This window comes from Tasmannia lanceolata, unplaced genomic scaffold (genome assembly GCF_043159265.1).
Source record: "Tasmannia lanceolata isolate RefF3 unplaced genomic scaffold, GAP_Taslan_0.1 ptg000012l, whole genome shotgun sequence".
Lineage (NCBI taxonomy): Eukaryota > Viridiplantae > Streptophyta > Magnoliopsida > Canellales > Winteraceae > Tasmannia > Tasmannia lanceolata.
Window position 1 is genome coordinate 49,498,399 of NW_027518689.1, and position 17,223 is coordinate 49,515,621.

General features: G+C 38.1%; 1 protein-coding gene across 1 annotated transcript; it reads left to right on the forward strand.

The window, feature by feature from the left end:
- The first annotated feature begins 2,593 nt into the window (after positions 1-2,593).
- Positions 2,594-8,034, forward strand: LOC143888913 (uncharacterized). The gene is made up of 3 exons (XM_077393295.1): positions 2,594-2,861; positions 3,111-3,367; positions 7,699-8,034. The coding sequence occupies exons 1-3, from the start codon at positions 2,594-2,596 to the stop codon at positions 8,032-8,034; spliced, it is 861 nt and encodes a 286-aa protein (XP_077249410.1).
- Positions 8,035-17,223: the final 9,189 nt, after the last annotated feature.

Below are 17,223 nucleotides of genomic sequence, written 5' to 3' on the forward strand. Positions count from 1 at the left end.
ATCGATTAGAACCTGATGTATGATTGATCTAAGGGATGAATCCATGGATCCCTAAGAGAACTTTGATTTTAGAATTTTAATTAGGGTTCAGATTGATCCCTAAAAAGATTTGATTAAATTTTGGTAATTAGATCTGAGGACCTTTTAGCGTGAAATTGGGTCTTATGGATTCATCTCGTCGATACGAGTCCAACGGATCCAACCACGCGCGAATCGGATGTCAAACGAATGAGTTATGGCCGTTTTAGTGTCAAAATGATGAAAAATTACATTTCGGGAAAAACTAGGTCCGCACATGGGGCAGACGTCAGGAAGGACGTCCGGAAAAAATGGCGGACATCCGTCTGAAAGTAGTTGGGCAAACTGAGAGATTCCCGGATGTCCGGCAAAGTTCCCGGACGTCCGGCGCGGCAGTTTATCCCCCGCTAGTTCAAACTTCAGAAATTCATAACTTATTCGTTTTTTGTCCTTTTTTACGCTCTTCTACTCTACGAACATGCCGAAAACGTGTTATTTCTATTAAAAATAGTCTCAAAAAGTTTTGGAGACCATATAGTGGTGAAAATTTGAAAATACTAAAAGAACCCTAGGACGGTTGTCTGATTCTTTTTCGAAGGGACGCCAAAGGGTGTCTTATGTCAGTAGAAGGACATTAAGGTGAATATCCAAACTCTTAATTGCAGGCAACTAAGGTGATTAAGAAAAATGAGACATTTTCGTCATTGAGGTATGTAATAACGTACTACTTTGGATATTTCATAAACCCTATGCACTTTGAATTGATATTGACTTTGGAACCCTGTATTGATACCATAGAACCTCTGAAATAGCCTTAGGTCTAGCATGCCTATTTCTGCTTCGCCTATTTAGTGTGATACTGTTACTATTCTGAACCTTTGAAATAACTGTTTTGAACTCTGAACATTTGAAATAACTGTTCTGAACTCTGAACCTTTGAAATAACTGTTCTGAACTCTGAACCTTTGAAATAACTGTTCTGAACTTTGAACCTTTGAAACTATCGGTTTGAATTTTGAATCTTTGGAACTATTTGAATATGAATCTCTGAACCTATTTCTGGACACTTATGTGGAGGCTTGGGTATTTCTGAAACCCTACGATATGGGCGTAGTACAATTTGCAAATTCTGAAACCCACCGTGGGGGTAATACATTGGAACTTCTGGCCCGTCAGTAGGATAAAACGCTAGCCCTGTCGAGTTGTATCTGAACTTTGAGGAACTAGTTCCAACACCGTGGATTGTCGGTGTAAGCAATAACATGTCTTATGGACCATGCCGATGATTCTGAAGTGTATTTGAATTCTGAACACCTTTTTGGCTTTGATCATAACTTTGATATTGAATTTCTCTAATACACCTTTAACTCAGAAAGTTATTTGACATGCACCTATAATTGTTGTTGTGCCTATTGTTCAGTTAAGACCTCAGTATTCAACTTTGATTCTGTTATCTGACCCATATTGAGCCTTAGCATGCTTAGACCTGTACTTAGAGTAGTGCTTTATCATGTACTGAGCTTTTCAGCTTACTGTGGTTATATAGCATTTGTCAGGTCTTGACCTACGTGAGGTTAACGAGGAATAGGACATTTAGAAATTGAATCGGACTTTGGCTTGAAAATTAGTTTAGTTATTTTCGATTTATTAGAAAGTAAGTACTTGAATAAGATGTAAAGACCTTATTATTTTATTTTGCTTTGACTCTGGGGAGTGTTGAGATTTTATTTGACGGTATTGGGTCCGCATTAATTGAGACTTTAATATTTTAATCATGAAATGCCAGGTTTATTTCTGTTATTGCTTTGTGGCCTTGTACATTTGTGGGACTTGTCTTGCAGGTGTACGGCGCTGTCATGTCCTACGCCCACGGTGGGGATTTGGGACGTGACAGAAAAGTGGTATCAGAGCCTAGGCTTTAGGTCCTAGGTAGAATCATTTGAAAAAAGGACTACTATTGTGAGATCTGGGGATTTAGATACGGAGCATTTAGGAAACGTTTGATGGGTTTGTGTGTTTCAGGGACGCCTGATAACACATAAATCAGTCGCGTGATCAGGACCCAATTATAGATTCAAATTCACCTGGGGACACTTGGGAAGCATGCGAGTTTGTAATTGGGTAACAATTACAAGAAGTATAAGTGATAGATATTAGCTCGAATTGGGAATGTTTTGTATTACTATATGAATACAATATATGTATGTAACTATGCTTTAGACAGTTTTCTGATTAAGCATTTTATTGGATTTAGGAATATGGCTAACAGAATTAGTAAGATGTGCCCTATTAGAATTGGAAATAGAGGAATGTTAGCAGATCTTATCTTGCTCGAGTTGTCTGACTTCGATGTGATTTTGAGAATGGACTGGTTGTCAATCCATTATGCCTTAGTAGATTGTAATAAGAAGGTAGTGAATATTGAAATCCCTGGAGAGTAGAAGTTTTGTTTTGAAGGGAGTGGAGCTCGCTCTACTCCTATGGTTTTGTCTGCAATGCAAGCTTGTCGACTTCTTAGACAAGGTTGCGAAGTGTTTTTTTTTTGGCATCAGTAGTTGAGATTAAAGATAACGATATGAAGATCGAGAATGTCCCTGTAGTTAGGGAGTTTACAGATGTATTTCCTGAAGACCTTCCATATCTACCTCCAAGCAGAGAAGTTGAGTTTACTATTGATTTAGCTCCTAGAACGTCACCTATCTCTAAGGCCCCGTATCGTATGGCACCTTTGGAGATGAAAGAATTAACAAGTCAGGTGGAGGAACTGTTAGAGAAGGGTTTTGTGCGACCCAGTATTTCACCTTGGGGAGCAGCAGTTTTGTTTGTTAAGAAGAAGGATGGAAGTATGAGATTGTGTATAGACTATAGAGAATTAAACAAGATCACCATAAAGAACAAATATCTGCTTCTGCGGATAGATGACTTGTTTTACCAATAGCAAGGGGCATGTCTGTTTTCAAAGATAAACCTTCGATCGGGTTATCATCAGCTTAGAATTAAATCAGAAGATGTTCCGAAGACAGCCTTCCGAACTCGGTATGGCCATTATGAGTTTCTTGTCATGCCGTTTGGGTTAACTAATGCCCATGCAGCTTTTATGGACCTGATGAACATGATATTTAGACCATTGTTAGATCAGTTTGTGGTTGTGTTCATTGATGAAATTTTGATATACTCTAAAAGTCTGTCTGACCACAAGCATCATCTGAGAGTTGTCTTAAAGACCTTAAGAAAAGAGAAGCTATATGGGAAACTGAAGAAGTGTGAATTCTGGCTTGACTCAATCTCCTTTTTGGGTCATGTGGTCTCTAAAGATAGAGTATCTGTAGACCCAAAGAAGATTGAGGCGGTAATGTTGTGGAATAGACAGGATAATGTTTCTAAAATTCGTAGTTTTCTGGGTTTGGAGGGATACTACCGCTGTTTTGTTGACTTTTTGCGTATAGCTGCCCCTTTGACCCGTTTGACATGGAAGGGGACAAAATTTGTTTGGTCTGAGGATTGTAAAGGAGTTTTCAGGAATTGAAACAAATGCTAGTTTCTACTCCCATCCTAACTCTACCTGTTAGTGGAATGGGATTTGTAAGTTACAATGATGCCTCGAAGAAAGGCTTAGGGTGTGTGTTAATGCATAATGTGTAGACACCCTTATTTTGCTACACTTTAACTAACAATAGCCTAATATATTGATCCGTGGAATTTCACTGGTAAAATATACATCCTTACATTCCCTGGAAACTAAAATGATAAAGAGATGTACCTGGTGAGATGATTTGATCCGAAAAATTAGAAAAATATCCTGATTTGTGACTTTAGTGTGTTAAATTCATGTGAGAGTCCCTTTATCATGGATTTATATGTTTTACGTTATTAATATCTTGATCTGACTTTATGAATCATCAATCGGGACAAAATAAACTAGGGTCACTTCACAGCCCGGGCCCTGATTTCATTCCGCGACCTGATTTCCGTAAATCGTCAGACCAAGGGCAGATCTTGACGATAGGGTTACTTTGTAAATCGTCAGATCGAGGGTGTCTTTCTTTGCCAAGAATTTGTGATCATTTAGTCAAAATAATATCAATTAAGGTTAATCTCAAATCCGCATTAAATATTGGGTTACTTAATTGAGCAAAAACCTAGTGGAAAGTCACGGATCAAGGCAGGATGAATGAGATCTGTCGAAATTATCTCATTAAATCATCGATAACAGAACTTTTTAATGTCTTAATTGGTGTTGATATCTTGGTTTAATAGTTTTAACCGTTGATCCAAAATTGATCGAGTCGGTTGGTTCGTTTAGATCACTGATTTGCCCAATCTTTGGAAAAGCGATCTGCCGATGGAGATCGATGGCTCTCATTGGTCAAAAAATTTGAAATCAATATTTATAAGGAAATATTAGGCTTAAAAGAAAAACTAAAAATTAGGGATTCATAATTGGGAAAGATCATTGAAAGCGGGCAACAAAATCTCCCAAAAATCTACTTTTTCTACAATTTGGATTCCCATTTCCTCTCTCTTCTTGTGCACATTTTCCCACGCATGGAAAAACGTGACCATTGTGATATCATTCCTATTTTTTTGGATTTGGAAATATTTTGAAGATTCGTGTCCAATCTTTACAAATTTGGGAGAGAAATAAATGGCACAAGCTCATTGGTTTAAGGAATTGCTTTAATTTAGAGAGGACACTTGTCATTACCCTATTGAACTAATTGGTTGCTAAATTTTTAAAATATATGCTCCAAATTGGACGTTTATTTTGTTTCTAATTGATTCTCAATTAGTAAAAAGGATGAGACAAGTGTCACTAGCTAACTAATTGATCAATTTCTTAAATTAAGAGAGGACACTTGTCCTCAATCCAATGGACCTCCAACCTTCTAAAATTTAGCATGGAAAGCCCAATATGGACGTTCTCTTTTTCTATTGAGTGTTTCCAAGATTAAGAAGAGGATATTCCTTTGTATCCTTTATACTTTCAATCTTGTCCATCATTTTACTTCCTAGTTTAGCTGATCAATCTCAACCCTCCATTTTCCAACCCTCTCAAGATAGCAACTCTTGCCTCCCATCCTCTATAAATACCTCCCAATCCCTTCACAAAAGACACACAATAATTCTTAGCTCTCTCTCTCTCTCTCCCTCTCCCTTCATAGATCATCTTGGGAATCATCATCAAAGGAATCATCGTATTCAAATATCAAAGCAGGGATCGACATCAAACTCCGGAATAGGTAGGCTTTTATTAATTCATATATTAGAACTCATGCTAACTTAGTTCATGCATCTCCATATTAGGGTTTACACTAGTATAATGCATATCTCTCATCTCTTTTCCCCTTTTATTTTATTTTTAATGCAAAACTAATGTAGATCTAAGATCATGTTAGATTATAAATCATGCTAGAATTAGAATTTATGTTCATATTCATGTGTATCTCTCTCTCACCTCTATCCTCATTTTTTTTTCCCCAATCCATAGTGCTAAATTCCACCCAACCTTTGGTCGTTAGCCAAAACCAAAACTGTTGCAATCCAAGGGCCTTTGGCTATTACCGAAACCTAATACATTGGCCTTCGGCCTCTAGCCCACTATGCAAGCCAAATCCACTTTTAACAGCATATCTATGGCCAAACCCTCATACCCAATCAACACCAAACCCATACCCGTTCGGCAAGCCCAATTAGCACCCCAACCCATGCCTAGTTTTGCAAACCAAACCCACGCCTAGCTTTATAAAATAAGCCCATATACTGTTTGGTCAACCTTAGCCGCACTCTGCCCCTTTGATCCTAGCCATATCTTATGCATTTTTCATAATCCCTACCCATAACCAATAGATCCTAACCATTTAGTTCCCTGTAAGCCCAATATACCCGAGCCTACTACTCATGTCTTACACCCATAGCCTAGTGTGTGCACCTAGACACCACCAAACAAGTGCCTAACCCATGCCCCACCTTAGCCCAGAGTTGCCTATCTAGTGCCTAACCCATGCCCACCTTAGCCAATAATTGCCTATCCAGTGCCTGAGGATGCCTACCAGTGCTAAAGATCCAAACCCAGAATTGCCTATCCAATGCCTAAGACGCCCACCATTGCCTACCTAGTGTCTAAGACGCTCACCCAGAATTGCCTATCCAGTGCCTGAAGACGCCTACCAGTGCCTAAGATTGAAACCCAAGATTGCCTACCAGTGCCTAAGCCACACCCCAACCCGCACCCTAAGCCGCCGCACCCTAAAGTCGCACCCCAAGCCGCATCCCTAACCCCAGCTCGAGCCTAACCCAACCCGAAGCTTGACTCAACCTAAGTCAACCCGTACCCAACCCAACTTAACCCAACGCGACCCAATCCGAAGTCCAAAAATCCAAATCCAAGTGTCCAATTCCAAGATCCATATCCAAGTTTTCATTACAAGTTCTCATTTCAAACCCCAATGGAACTACGTGTGGCTTGATACCCACCACGGGGTACGTAGGCAACTTGGCACTCTCAAGTTCCATCACACCCTTCTTCATCTCTTCCGCACCTTTCCCCACCATTCTTCTACCTCTTTCCTTCCCCCTCCAAAGCCCATCTTTTGCATTGTTCATAGTTGCATGTTTAGTTAATTCTTCTTGCATGATCTTATATATTTAGTTGTTTTATCATATGTTTAGTTACTTCATTCGTATGTTTAGAATTTACATGCATAGATTATTTGTCTTGTTCTATTGCATGTTTAGAGTAATTGTTCCCTTTCTTTGCATTCTTAGTTGCTTTGTTAAATTTGGAACTTAAAGAAATTTGAAAATCCTAAAAATCTAAAGAACTCAAGCTATTCAAATTGGAAAACTTTAATTCAAAATCGTAACCTCCAAAATCTCAAGTTCTAGGTTCTAGGATTGGAAACTTAGAAGTGGCACTCTAGATTCCCCAGTAAAACTTTTAGATCTAAACTTCACAAAGATACTAAAAATGCAACTTAAGTCCATTGCATTAATCTTAGGAGCATATAACGTAGTTCAAACAATCTAATCCAACTCAAACCAAATCTCATCAATCTCAATAAAATGTCAAAAAATAGACATGTAGTTGCATGCAGGATGCACTCCTGGCCTGCATGAGTATAAACTGTGAACGGCCAAATCATTAGTAATATTTAGGTCTCTCAATAAAAAGAAGCACATTTTCTCTCCTTTAGTTAGAATTTAGATAATTAAAGTTTTTTGAAAATGTAAAGACCGACTTTCGTCGGGCAAGAAGAGTGCCTAACACCTTCCTTTCTTGTAATCAGGTAACTTACCCAACTCGGAATCATAGACCAAATTTACAGAGTTAATCATGGGTCATAGGTCACCAATCTAGGTGGCGACTCTGGTCATGGCTTCTCTCATAAATTAGGATTTTCATCCCAAATTTACGAGAAAAACAATCATATTCAAAATCAATGAACAAAGGCACTATCGTAACACACACCCTCGTGGGTCACCTCCGGGCGGGATCCACTGAATGGCGAAGTGATTGCGTATGCATCACGCCAGTTGAGACCTTATGAAGAGAACTACTCGACGCATGATTTGGAATTGGCAGCCGTCGCGTTTGCTCCGAAAATTTGGAAGCATTATCTGTATGGAGAACCATCTGAAATCTTTACTGATCATAAGAGTCTGAAATATATTTTTACTCAGAAAGAACTCAACATGAGACATAGGCGTTGGTTAGAACTGTTGAAGGACTACGACTTAACCATAAGTTATCACCCCGGAAAGGCTAACATGATAGCTGATGCTTTAAGTCGGAAGTCGTCTGTGAATCTGGCAACTTTGATTACTTCTCAAAAGTATATTTTAGAAGACCTCCAAAGAGAAGAAATAGAAATTCAAGATCCCAACTTTGGGGTACTGATGGCAACACTCCAAGTTCGGCCCACATTGCAAGAAAGAATCAGGATAGCTCTGGAATCCGACACAGAACTTTGTAAAATCAGAAATAAGTTAGAAGAAGGATCTGATTCTGAATTTTGAATTCACAATGATCGTACTTTAATGTTTGGTAACCGCATTTGTGTTCCGAATGACTCTGTTTTGAAAAATAAAATTTTGGAGGAAGTGCACAGTTCGCGTTACTCTGTGCACCCTGGAGGTACGAAAATATATAAGGACTTGAAAGAAAATTTTCGGTGGAATAATATGAAAAGATAAATAGCTCAATATGTATCTCAGTGTCTAACTTGTCAAGTGATTAAGGCAGAACATCAGAGACCACCCGGAACACTGCAACCACTTCCCATCCTAGAGTGGAAGTGGGAGGAGATTACAATGGACTTTGTGTCGGCTTTACCTCATACTCCGTCAGGCAATGATTCTGCGTGGGTAATTGTGGACAGATTGACAAAGACAGCTCATTTATACCCGTTAGAACCGGACTGACACCCGAAAGGTTGGCCAGACAGTATGTTGATTAGATAGTTAAGTATCATGGTGTGCCTAAAGTCATTGTATCTGATAGAGACACCCGGTTCATGTCTCAGTTCTGGAATAGCTTACATTCAGCAATGGGATCTTCCCTTAAGTTCAGTACAATTTTTCATCCTCAAACAGATGGACAATCTGAAAGAACCATTCAAATTTTAGAAGATATGCTCATGGCTTGTGTTATTGATTTGAAAGGATCTTGGGATGATCATCTTCCCTTGATTGAATTCTCTTACAATAACAGTTATCATGCCAGTATTCAGATGGCACCTTTTGAGGCCCTTTATGGAAGGAGATGTAGATCACCTATGTGTTGGGATGATGTGGGTGAGAGAAGACTCTTAGGACCGGATTTGGTTCAGCAAGCTGTGGTTAAAATCCAATTGATTAGAGAGCATCTTCGTGCGGCACAAAGCCGACAAAAGAGCTATACAGATGTCAGACGAAGAGAATTAGAATTTCGGATTGGAGATAAGGTGCTTTTGAAAGTATCACCCACCAAGGGAGTGATACGGTTTGTGAATAGAGGAAAACTTAGCCCAAGGTTTGTGCGACCTTATGAAATATTAGAAAAGATTGGAAAAGTGTCTTATCGACTGGCCTTACCTCCATCGTTGTCTGGAGTGCACAATGTGTTTCATGTGCCTGTGTTACGAAAGTATGAATTAGATCCTAACCATGTGATTGAATTGGAACCTCTGAATCTAAGAGACGATTTGTCATTTGAAGAATAACCTGTCTGAATTGTGGATCATAACGACCAGGTTCTCAGGCGAAGGACTATTCCATATGTGAAAGTTCAGTAGCAGAATCACTCTAAACGTTAAGCCACCTGGAAGTTGGAGGAGAAAATGAGATCGAAATATCCGTTCCTATTTGAAAATTCCGGTACGCGATAAGTAAATTTCAATGATGAAAATTTTGTAGGGAGGGTAGAATGTAAATACCCAAAAATACCCCTATTAAAATTATGTCCCTCCTTTGATAAGAGGGGCATTTTTATTAGTCAGAATTTGGCTTTGAATAGGGCTTCTTAAGAAAGCCTATAAATACATCATTTTGTAGTTGAAACAAACCCTAAATGTTTTGTTCATCCCTAGGGAAAGAAATCAAAGAGAGAGAGAAGAAGTAGACCAAGACCAAGAAATCGGAGAAGCAATCGCAGAGCCTTTGACTGCGAATCCGAATAAGAACTTTCAATATTCTTCGTTTGATACGAACTAAAAACAAGATTGATAGATTTTGATAAAGTTTAAATTGATTAGAACTTGGTGTATGATTGATCTAAGGGATGAATCCATGGATCCCTAAGAGAACTTTGATTTTAGAATTTTAATTAGGGTTCAGATTGATCCCTAAAAAGATTTGATTAAATTTTGGTAATTAGATCTGAGGACCTTCAAGCGTGAAATTGAGTTTTATGGATTCCTCTCGTCGATACGAGTCCAACAGATCCAACCATGCGCGAATCGGATGTCAAACGAATGAGTTATTGCCGTTTTAGTGTCAAAAACGATGAAAAATTGCGCTTCGGGGAAAACTGGGTCAGCACATGGGGCGGACGTCCGGCAAAAATGTCGGACATCAATCTGAAAGTAGTTGGGCAAATTGAGAGATTCCTGGACGTCCAACATAAGTTCCCGGACGTCCGGCGCGGTAGTTTATCTCCCGGCAGTTCAAACTTCAAAAATTCATAACTTATTCGTTTCTTGTCTGTTTTTTACGCTCCTGTACTCTACAGACATGCCGAAAACGTGTTCTTTCTGTTAAAAATACTTTCAAAAAGCTTTGGAGACCATATAGTGATGAAATTTTGAAAATACTAAAAGAACCCTAGGATGGTTTACCGATTCTTTTTCAAATGGGCACCAAAGGGTGTCTTATATTAGTAGGAGGACATATATGTCTGGTAAGAGTGAAATTAATAACGAAAGTCATGGAGAATATCCATACTCTTAATTACATGTAACTAAGGTGATTAAAAAAATGAAACGTTTTTGTCATTGAGGTATGTAACAACGTACTACTTTGGGTATATTTCATAAACCCTATGGGCTATGAATTTATATTGACTTTGGAACCCTAAATTGATACCTTGGAACCTCTGAAATAACCTTAGGTCTAGCATGCCTATTTCTTCTTCGCCTATTTAGTTTGATACTGTTACTATTCTGAACCTTTGAAATAACTGTTCTAAACTCTGAACCTTTGAAACTATCGGTTTGAATTTTGAATCTTTGGAACTATTTGAATATGAATCTCTGGACTTATTTCTGGACACTTCTGTGGAGGCTTGGGTATTTCTGAAACCCTGCCATATGGGGGTAGTACAATTGGCAAATTCTGAAACCCACCGTGGGGGTAGTACACTGGAACTTTTGGCCCGTCAGTGGGATAAAACGTTGTCCCTGTCGACTTGTATCTGAACTTTGAGGAACTAGTTCCAACACCGTGAACTGTCGGTGTAAGCAATAACATATCTTCTGGACCATGCTGATGACTCTGAAGTGTATTTGAATTATGAACACATTTTTGGCTTTGACCATAACTTTGATATTCAATTGCTCTAATGCACCTTTAACTCGAAAATTTATTTGACATGCACCTATAATTATTGTTGTGCCTATTGTTCAGTTGAGACCTCAGTATTCAGCTTTGTTTCTGTTATCTAACTCATATAGAGCTTTGGCATGCTTAGACCTGTACTTAGAGTAGTGTTTTATTGTGTACTGAGCTTTTCAACTTACTGTGATTATATAACATTTTTCAGGTCTTGACCCTCATGAGGCTAATGAGGAATAGGACGTTTAGCGGTTGAACCGGACTTTGGCTTGAAAATTAGTTTAGTTATTTTCAATTCATTAGGAAGTGAGTACTTGAATAAGATGTAAAGACCTTATTATTTTATTTTGCTTTGACTCTGGGGAGTGTTGAGATTTTATTTGACGGTATTGGGTCCGCATTAATTGAGACTTTAATATTTTAATCATGAAATGCCAGGTTTATTTCTATTATTGCTTTGTAGCCTTGTACATTTATGGGACTTTTCTTGTAGGTGTACGGCGCTGTCATGTCCTACGCCCAAGGTGGGGGTTTGGGGCATGACAAAACCTCTGGAATGTATTCCTCCACAATCTCCACCATCCACATAGCATGTGATGATCTCGACCGGTCTCCTACGAAAAGATTGCACTAATCTGATGATTCAAGACGTTTGATCAACGGACTTTTGCTTATTAAATGTGAATTAATCCTCTTTCCTTAAACAAAACATTTGGAGCATGGGATCCCCACCCATTAGTGAGTCTTTTATCCAAGATACACCTATTAATATGGTACCCACATGTACAGTGATTAGGGTGGATTACTGATTCCGGTAGTCCAAGGGAATATAGCTTAGACTAGGACTTTTCCCAATCTATAAATCTAAAGACTAAACTTGAAGAAGAATGTTGCGGGTTTACGTAAATTTGGGGTGGCATTATACATAAATTTAGTCATACATGTATTAGTTTAGCCTCAAAGCTACGCAAGTAGTAAGTGCACCAACTATTTAGTTGGTGGTAGTAGATATCCTCATAAGCATTTCTTTGTAGATGGAGCTTTCATACCAAAGTCCTTTCTTAATTAATTAATCAAATCACTTTTCGAGGCTGTTTGATTTGCAGATAAACTTAGGGGAAACAAAACAAGGTAGGTTTAAAATGGTATCGTTACATTAATAAATTAACGTAGTACAAAACTTGTTTTAATTCATCCAAAATTCTAAATTATAAAATAGTAACTTAGGATTCATCAATTTCTTATCATGTTTTACTAACTAAATTATATAAAATATAATAAAACATTTAAGGCGTATGAAAGTGCTACGGAACGTTCACATAGGCAAAGGGTAGGGTGTTAATATCAAGTCTTAATAGAATACACTATGGACTTATCAACATTTACTCTGGAATTAGATTGTTTATAAAAAGATAATTAGATGATCTAACAATGTGCTTTCTACATCTAAAATTACATCTACGTCCAAGTTTTTCTTCAATAGTTATTTGAGAAAATGAATAGAAAAGTTATATAGAACAAAAATTCAATAATAAATGTGGGCCATGTGAAGGGATAGTTAGCTCTACCCTGATAATTACTTGTTAACCTCTACTATAAAAATAATAAAGAAACAAAAAACAGCTGGTGGTTTGTTAAGATAAGATAAGTCCTAATATAAGATGCTCTATAATCCACAAAACAACAACCAAAGATCGATACCTACACGCAAAAACCTACTCAAAACAGATAAAAACAATCAAATTCAAATGAAACTAACACCTTAAACAACTTCTAAAACTAACGGCAGTAAACCTTCTCAGAATTTCCACCACAAAATAGGTCTCTCAAATTTGACTATATTTTAATAGCATCCTTTTTTAGTTCAAATATTTACCAATTTCATCCCTGAAGTTCCCACGTATTTTTATAATCCTAAACTGCCCATGGATAAATAATGAAATCTTAAATTCACCTTCCAAATATAAACACAAAGTAACATGTTCCAACCAACATATTTAGCAGATTATATCTTATATTGAAAATAATGTTGGTGTGTAACAATACACTAAGCATTTTTCTTTCTATTGTCATTCGCTTTATTTCCAAGAAAAACTTTCAGTGGAAAAAATTTTCTTTATACCTCATGTTTTGTTTTGATAGGGTGGAGCCTAACACTTTAGACCCAAGCGTAGCATGGGTGGGGCCGTGGGGGCACTATTTGGTATCACTTCCATGCTCTAGTGGTCCCACTATTTTACACCTCATGCAATGATGGGCAGAGCCAAATATTTTATAACCATGCCTAGAATGGGTGGGTCCCACCATTCTACACCTCATGTTACGATGTGGTGGGCCCACTATCTCCACCCAAACCTACGCTATGATGGAATGGGGCCTGCCATTTTACACCTCAAGTTTTGGTGGGAAGGGTCCACCTTCTTTACCCTAACCTATTCATAGGGTGGAACCCACCGTGTTAATCCTAATCTTAATGATGCACCATCTATATCCAAAGCTATGCAGGAGGGTGGGCCCACCACTTTACACCTCATGTTTTTATTGTGTGGGGCCCATCATTTTACACCATGCATAGCATGGGTTTGACCACTAGTACATATATGTGCTTCTGACATCCGCAGAACCATATTTTGATAATGGAACTGATATACTTTTTTAGAGCTCACCATGTCCAATGTATTGCCCTATGTGCACATATCAAAGAGTTCACCACAATGACTTTGCCAGTTAAACATATTGTGTACAGTCTATCGCATTACAGTGCATGTAATTTAAATGTATCCTTGAAAATTAAATGTGAGCCCAATTCCATCAATTACTCTATCGGATTCTTCGTACAAATGTGTATTTTCACATATTGTGCGAAAATTCCAGCTGTTCAATATCAATAAATATTTTTTATGAAGAAAAATGAATGTCAAATGAAACATTCACGTTTGGTACTTATATTTATACGTGGGCTACTGATATCCATGACCATTTTTTTATAATGGGTCACATTGTTTTACATTGTTTAATCTAGGGGTGCAAGTTTGGCCCTGTCACCCTGACCTGCCTAAGCCCGAACAGGGTTAGGGCTGGATTTTCTAACCCTGAGGGCGGGTCAGGGTTCATTTTTTTAGACCCTGACTCAGGTCGGGGGGGTTTTGGGTTAATGCCTCGGGTACCGTGACATGGCCCGATCTTGAGTTTTCTATTATAGAATTGAACCATATGTGCATGTTTCTTTTGCTAATGTTTTCTATTATCTTGGATTGATGTTTCTTTAGATTATTATTATTAATTGTCTCTGTTGCCCGTCATGTTGTTGAATTCATATTGTCTTATTTTGTTCCCTTTCTCTGTTTATTGATCATTTTGTTCCATATGATAAATGGTTGCTTTATTTTTGGCACTCTTAACAGGTATTTGCACTAGGGTCAATTAGGGCCGGCCCGCCCGGCCCTGCCCAATCAGGGCGGGCCAGGGCCAGCACAATACCCTGTAGGGCGGGTAATGGGTTGAGGTTTTCCGGCCCTGACTCAGGGTCAGGACGGGTCAGGGCCGAGATAATGGGATCCAGGGTTGGGCTAGGGTTTTGAAAAACCCGACCCAACCCAACCCTGTTGCAGCCCTAGTTTAATCAATTGTCAAAGGCTATTACAAGTCCCCAAAAGCTCTAGTCTTCCAACACCTACTTGCTTATACATGTGCTTCTAAATACACGATCCCGTACCAGAAGAATAACTTGAAGGGTCTAGTTTCATTAGGTTCTCATTTTTCAAAAGGATCCGGCCTTGCTTTCATCTCAAAGGTGATTAGAGCTTATCGATACATGAAGGGAAATCATACTGTGAGATGCTATTTCTAAGACTTCACATGGATATAGTGTTTTAAGAACCCCAGATAATGTTAATATGATAGGGACGGTTCATCATTTGCACCACACAAGGATATACCATACCCCATAAAACACAAAACACTCTCATCTGGCAATCCTACTCATACTTACAAGGTTCGGATGTGCCAATAAATGTTCGGAAATTTTGGAAAAAAATACATGTGCTTTTTTATTTTCAGCACGTATATTTAATATATGAATATTTATTTTTTAAATAATGAACATCATAGAACATTATGGAATTATCATTAAGTGCTTATATTTGCTAAATGTGGATTTATTTTTCACCATAATTTTGAATTTCTCATGAGATTTACATATAATATATGAAAATGACCAATTATTCATAAATGTTGCATTTAGTTCGGAATGCTAAAGTGAGAGCATTTAGTTCGGAATTTCTCATAAATGTTGCATTTAATTTGGAAAAATGTGAGAACCTTTGGATTATAGGAATTCTTTTAAAGTTTAAAGAGGAATGCTAAAGTGAATCAACGATATGTTCTGATAGGGTGGGTCCCCCAACTCAAGTCAAACGATGCATGAGGTGGGGCTCACCATTCTACACCTAAGGTTTTGATGGGATGGGTCCCTTTGATGTTTTGATTAGTGTGGTTCCCACCAACTCAACTAAAACACATCTATCGAGTGAGGCCCACCATCTTATGATTCTTATCTCATGTTATGGAGACCGGTCTCACGTGCTATGGATCTTTGTTTTTGCACTTGCTTTTAGCTTTAAGGTGTTTTAATACACTTTTCTTATGATGAATGCATATAATGCAATCGGATTGCATTACATGTCCACACATGAATCAAGGTCCCATGGGGAATCGGGTAGAGTCGTCACTTAGGACCAAGGCCTACATCCCCAAAAGATTTGGTATGTTGCCTTGTTACGAATGGAAAAGGTGTTAGGCACCCACTCGCCCGGAAAATTCCAGTCTCTTATAGATTTTGTCGATTTTGAAAAATTCTAAGGAAAACTAACATGAAGGCTGACCATATCTCCCTTTCTTCCAAAAATGTGAGTTTAATAGTAGAAAGAAGACCATGAAAAGACTAATCCAAATTATCGTCTTGACTTTGGGAAATTCATAAAAAATAGCGATCTAGTCCCTAACCTTCATGAATTATCTTTATGAATGGGATTAATTTGGATTTGATCTTATCCTAATCCAAATTCTACAGAACCATAGTAAAAAGGGAGGCAAGTGTGGTTTAATTAGGTTTAATTAGCCTAATTAAGCTATAATCTGCTTAATTAGTCTAATTAACCCTAATTAAACTAATCTAATTATTATAAATAACTAAATCTGAATTACAAATGACTATTTTAATTATCCTAATTATTCCCTATATCCCTAATTTTTCCTAGTTTTCTCCTAATTAATTCGAATTATTCCTAATTAAAACTAATTAATGAGAGGAGAGGGCGAGCCTTGGCGCAACTGTAAGGTTGCTCCATTGTTACCTGGTGGTCACAAGTTCGAGTCATGGAAACAGCATTTCTGTAAAGCAGGGGTAAGGTTGCGTACATCTAGCCCTCCCCAGACCCCACAATGGAGGGAGCCTCGTGCACTGGGCCGCCTTTTTTTTAATTAATGAGAGGGGAAGGCCTGGGGCATTAGCCCTAATCCCCATGGCTTTACCCTAATTTATTCCTAAGTTTTTTTAATTATGTCCTAATTCATTCTAATTATTTCTAATTAAAACTAATTAACCTTAATGAAAAAGGAAGGCCTTCGGATTATGGCCCGATTAGCCCTTTTCCCCATGGATTTTCCCCCTAATTAATGCCAAACTACCTGATTAAAAGATAACTAAAAGATTATCTCAAACAGAATTTTCCGTGTTTGCCGAGCTTTTCGCGCTTTTCCGAAGAGGGTCCACTCCGCTCCTTAGAAAAGCGAGTAGGGAATCACACCAGGCGAAGTTGTAAATGGAAATGAGAAGAAAATCACACTCTCAAATTTTATTAATGCTCAAGACACTCTTACAACACACAACTATGTGCTTCACATTTACTAACTAGCACTTTACTAACAAACACTCAAACTAATAACACTCTGAAGGAAAACATTACTAACACTTGTACAATGGAAAGAGTGCTGATTTGTGGGAGGAACTCTCACTTCGTGGTGCAGCTAGGCCTTTTTTTCATTGGCAGACTCGGTAGGATACTCAGATCCATTGATGTCCATTGTTTCTTCAAAGTTCCAGTTGGAGAACTTGGTTTTTAGGTTATATATCCTGATCTCTATGGTGAAAATCCTCATCCATGGATTAAAGGAAGA

Excerpts from the sequence above, each read along its gene's own strand:
- LOC143888913 (XM_077393295.1), top strand. The coding sequence starts at position 2,594 with ATGAAGATCGAGAATGTCCCTGTAGTTAGGGAGTTTACAGATGTATTT. Across the intron at positions 2,862-3,110 it reads TGTTAAGAAGAAGGATGGAA|CTTTTATGGACCTGATGAAC; the intron begins GTATGAGATTGT and ends ATGCCCATGCAG. Across the intron at positions 3,368-7,698 it reads ACCCAAAGAAGATTGAGGCG|AAAGAACTCAACATGAGACA; the intron begins GTAATGTTGTGG and ends ATTTTTACTCAG.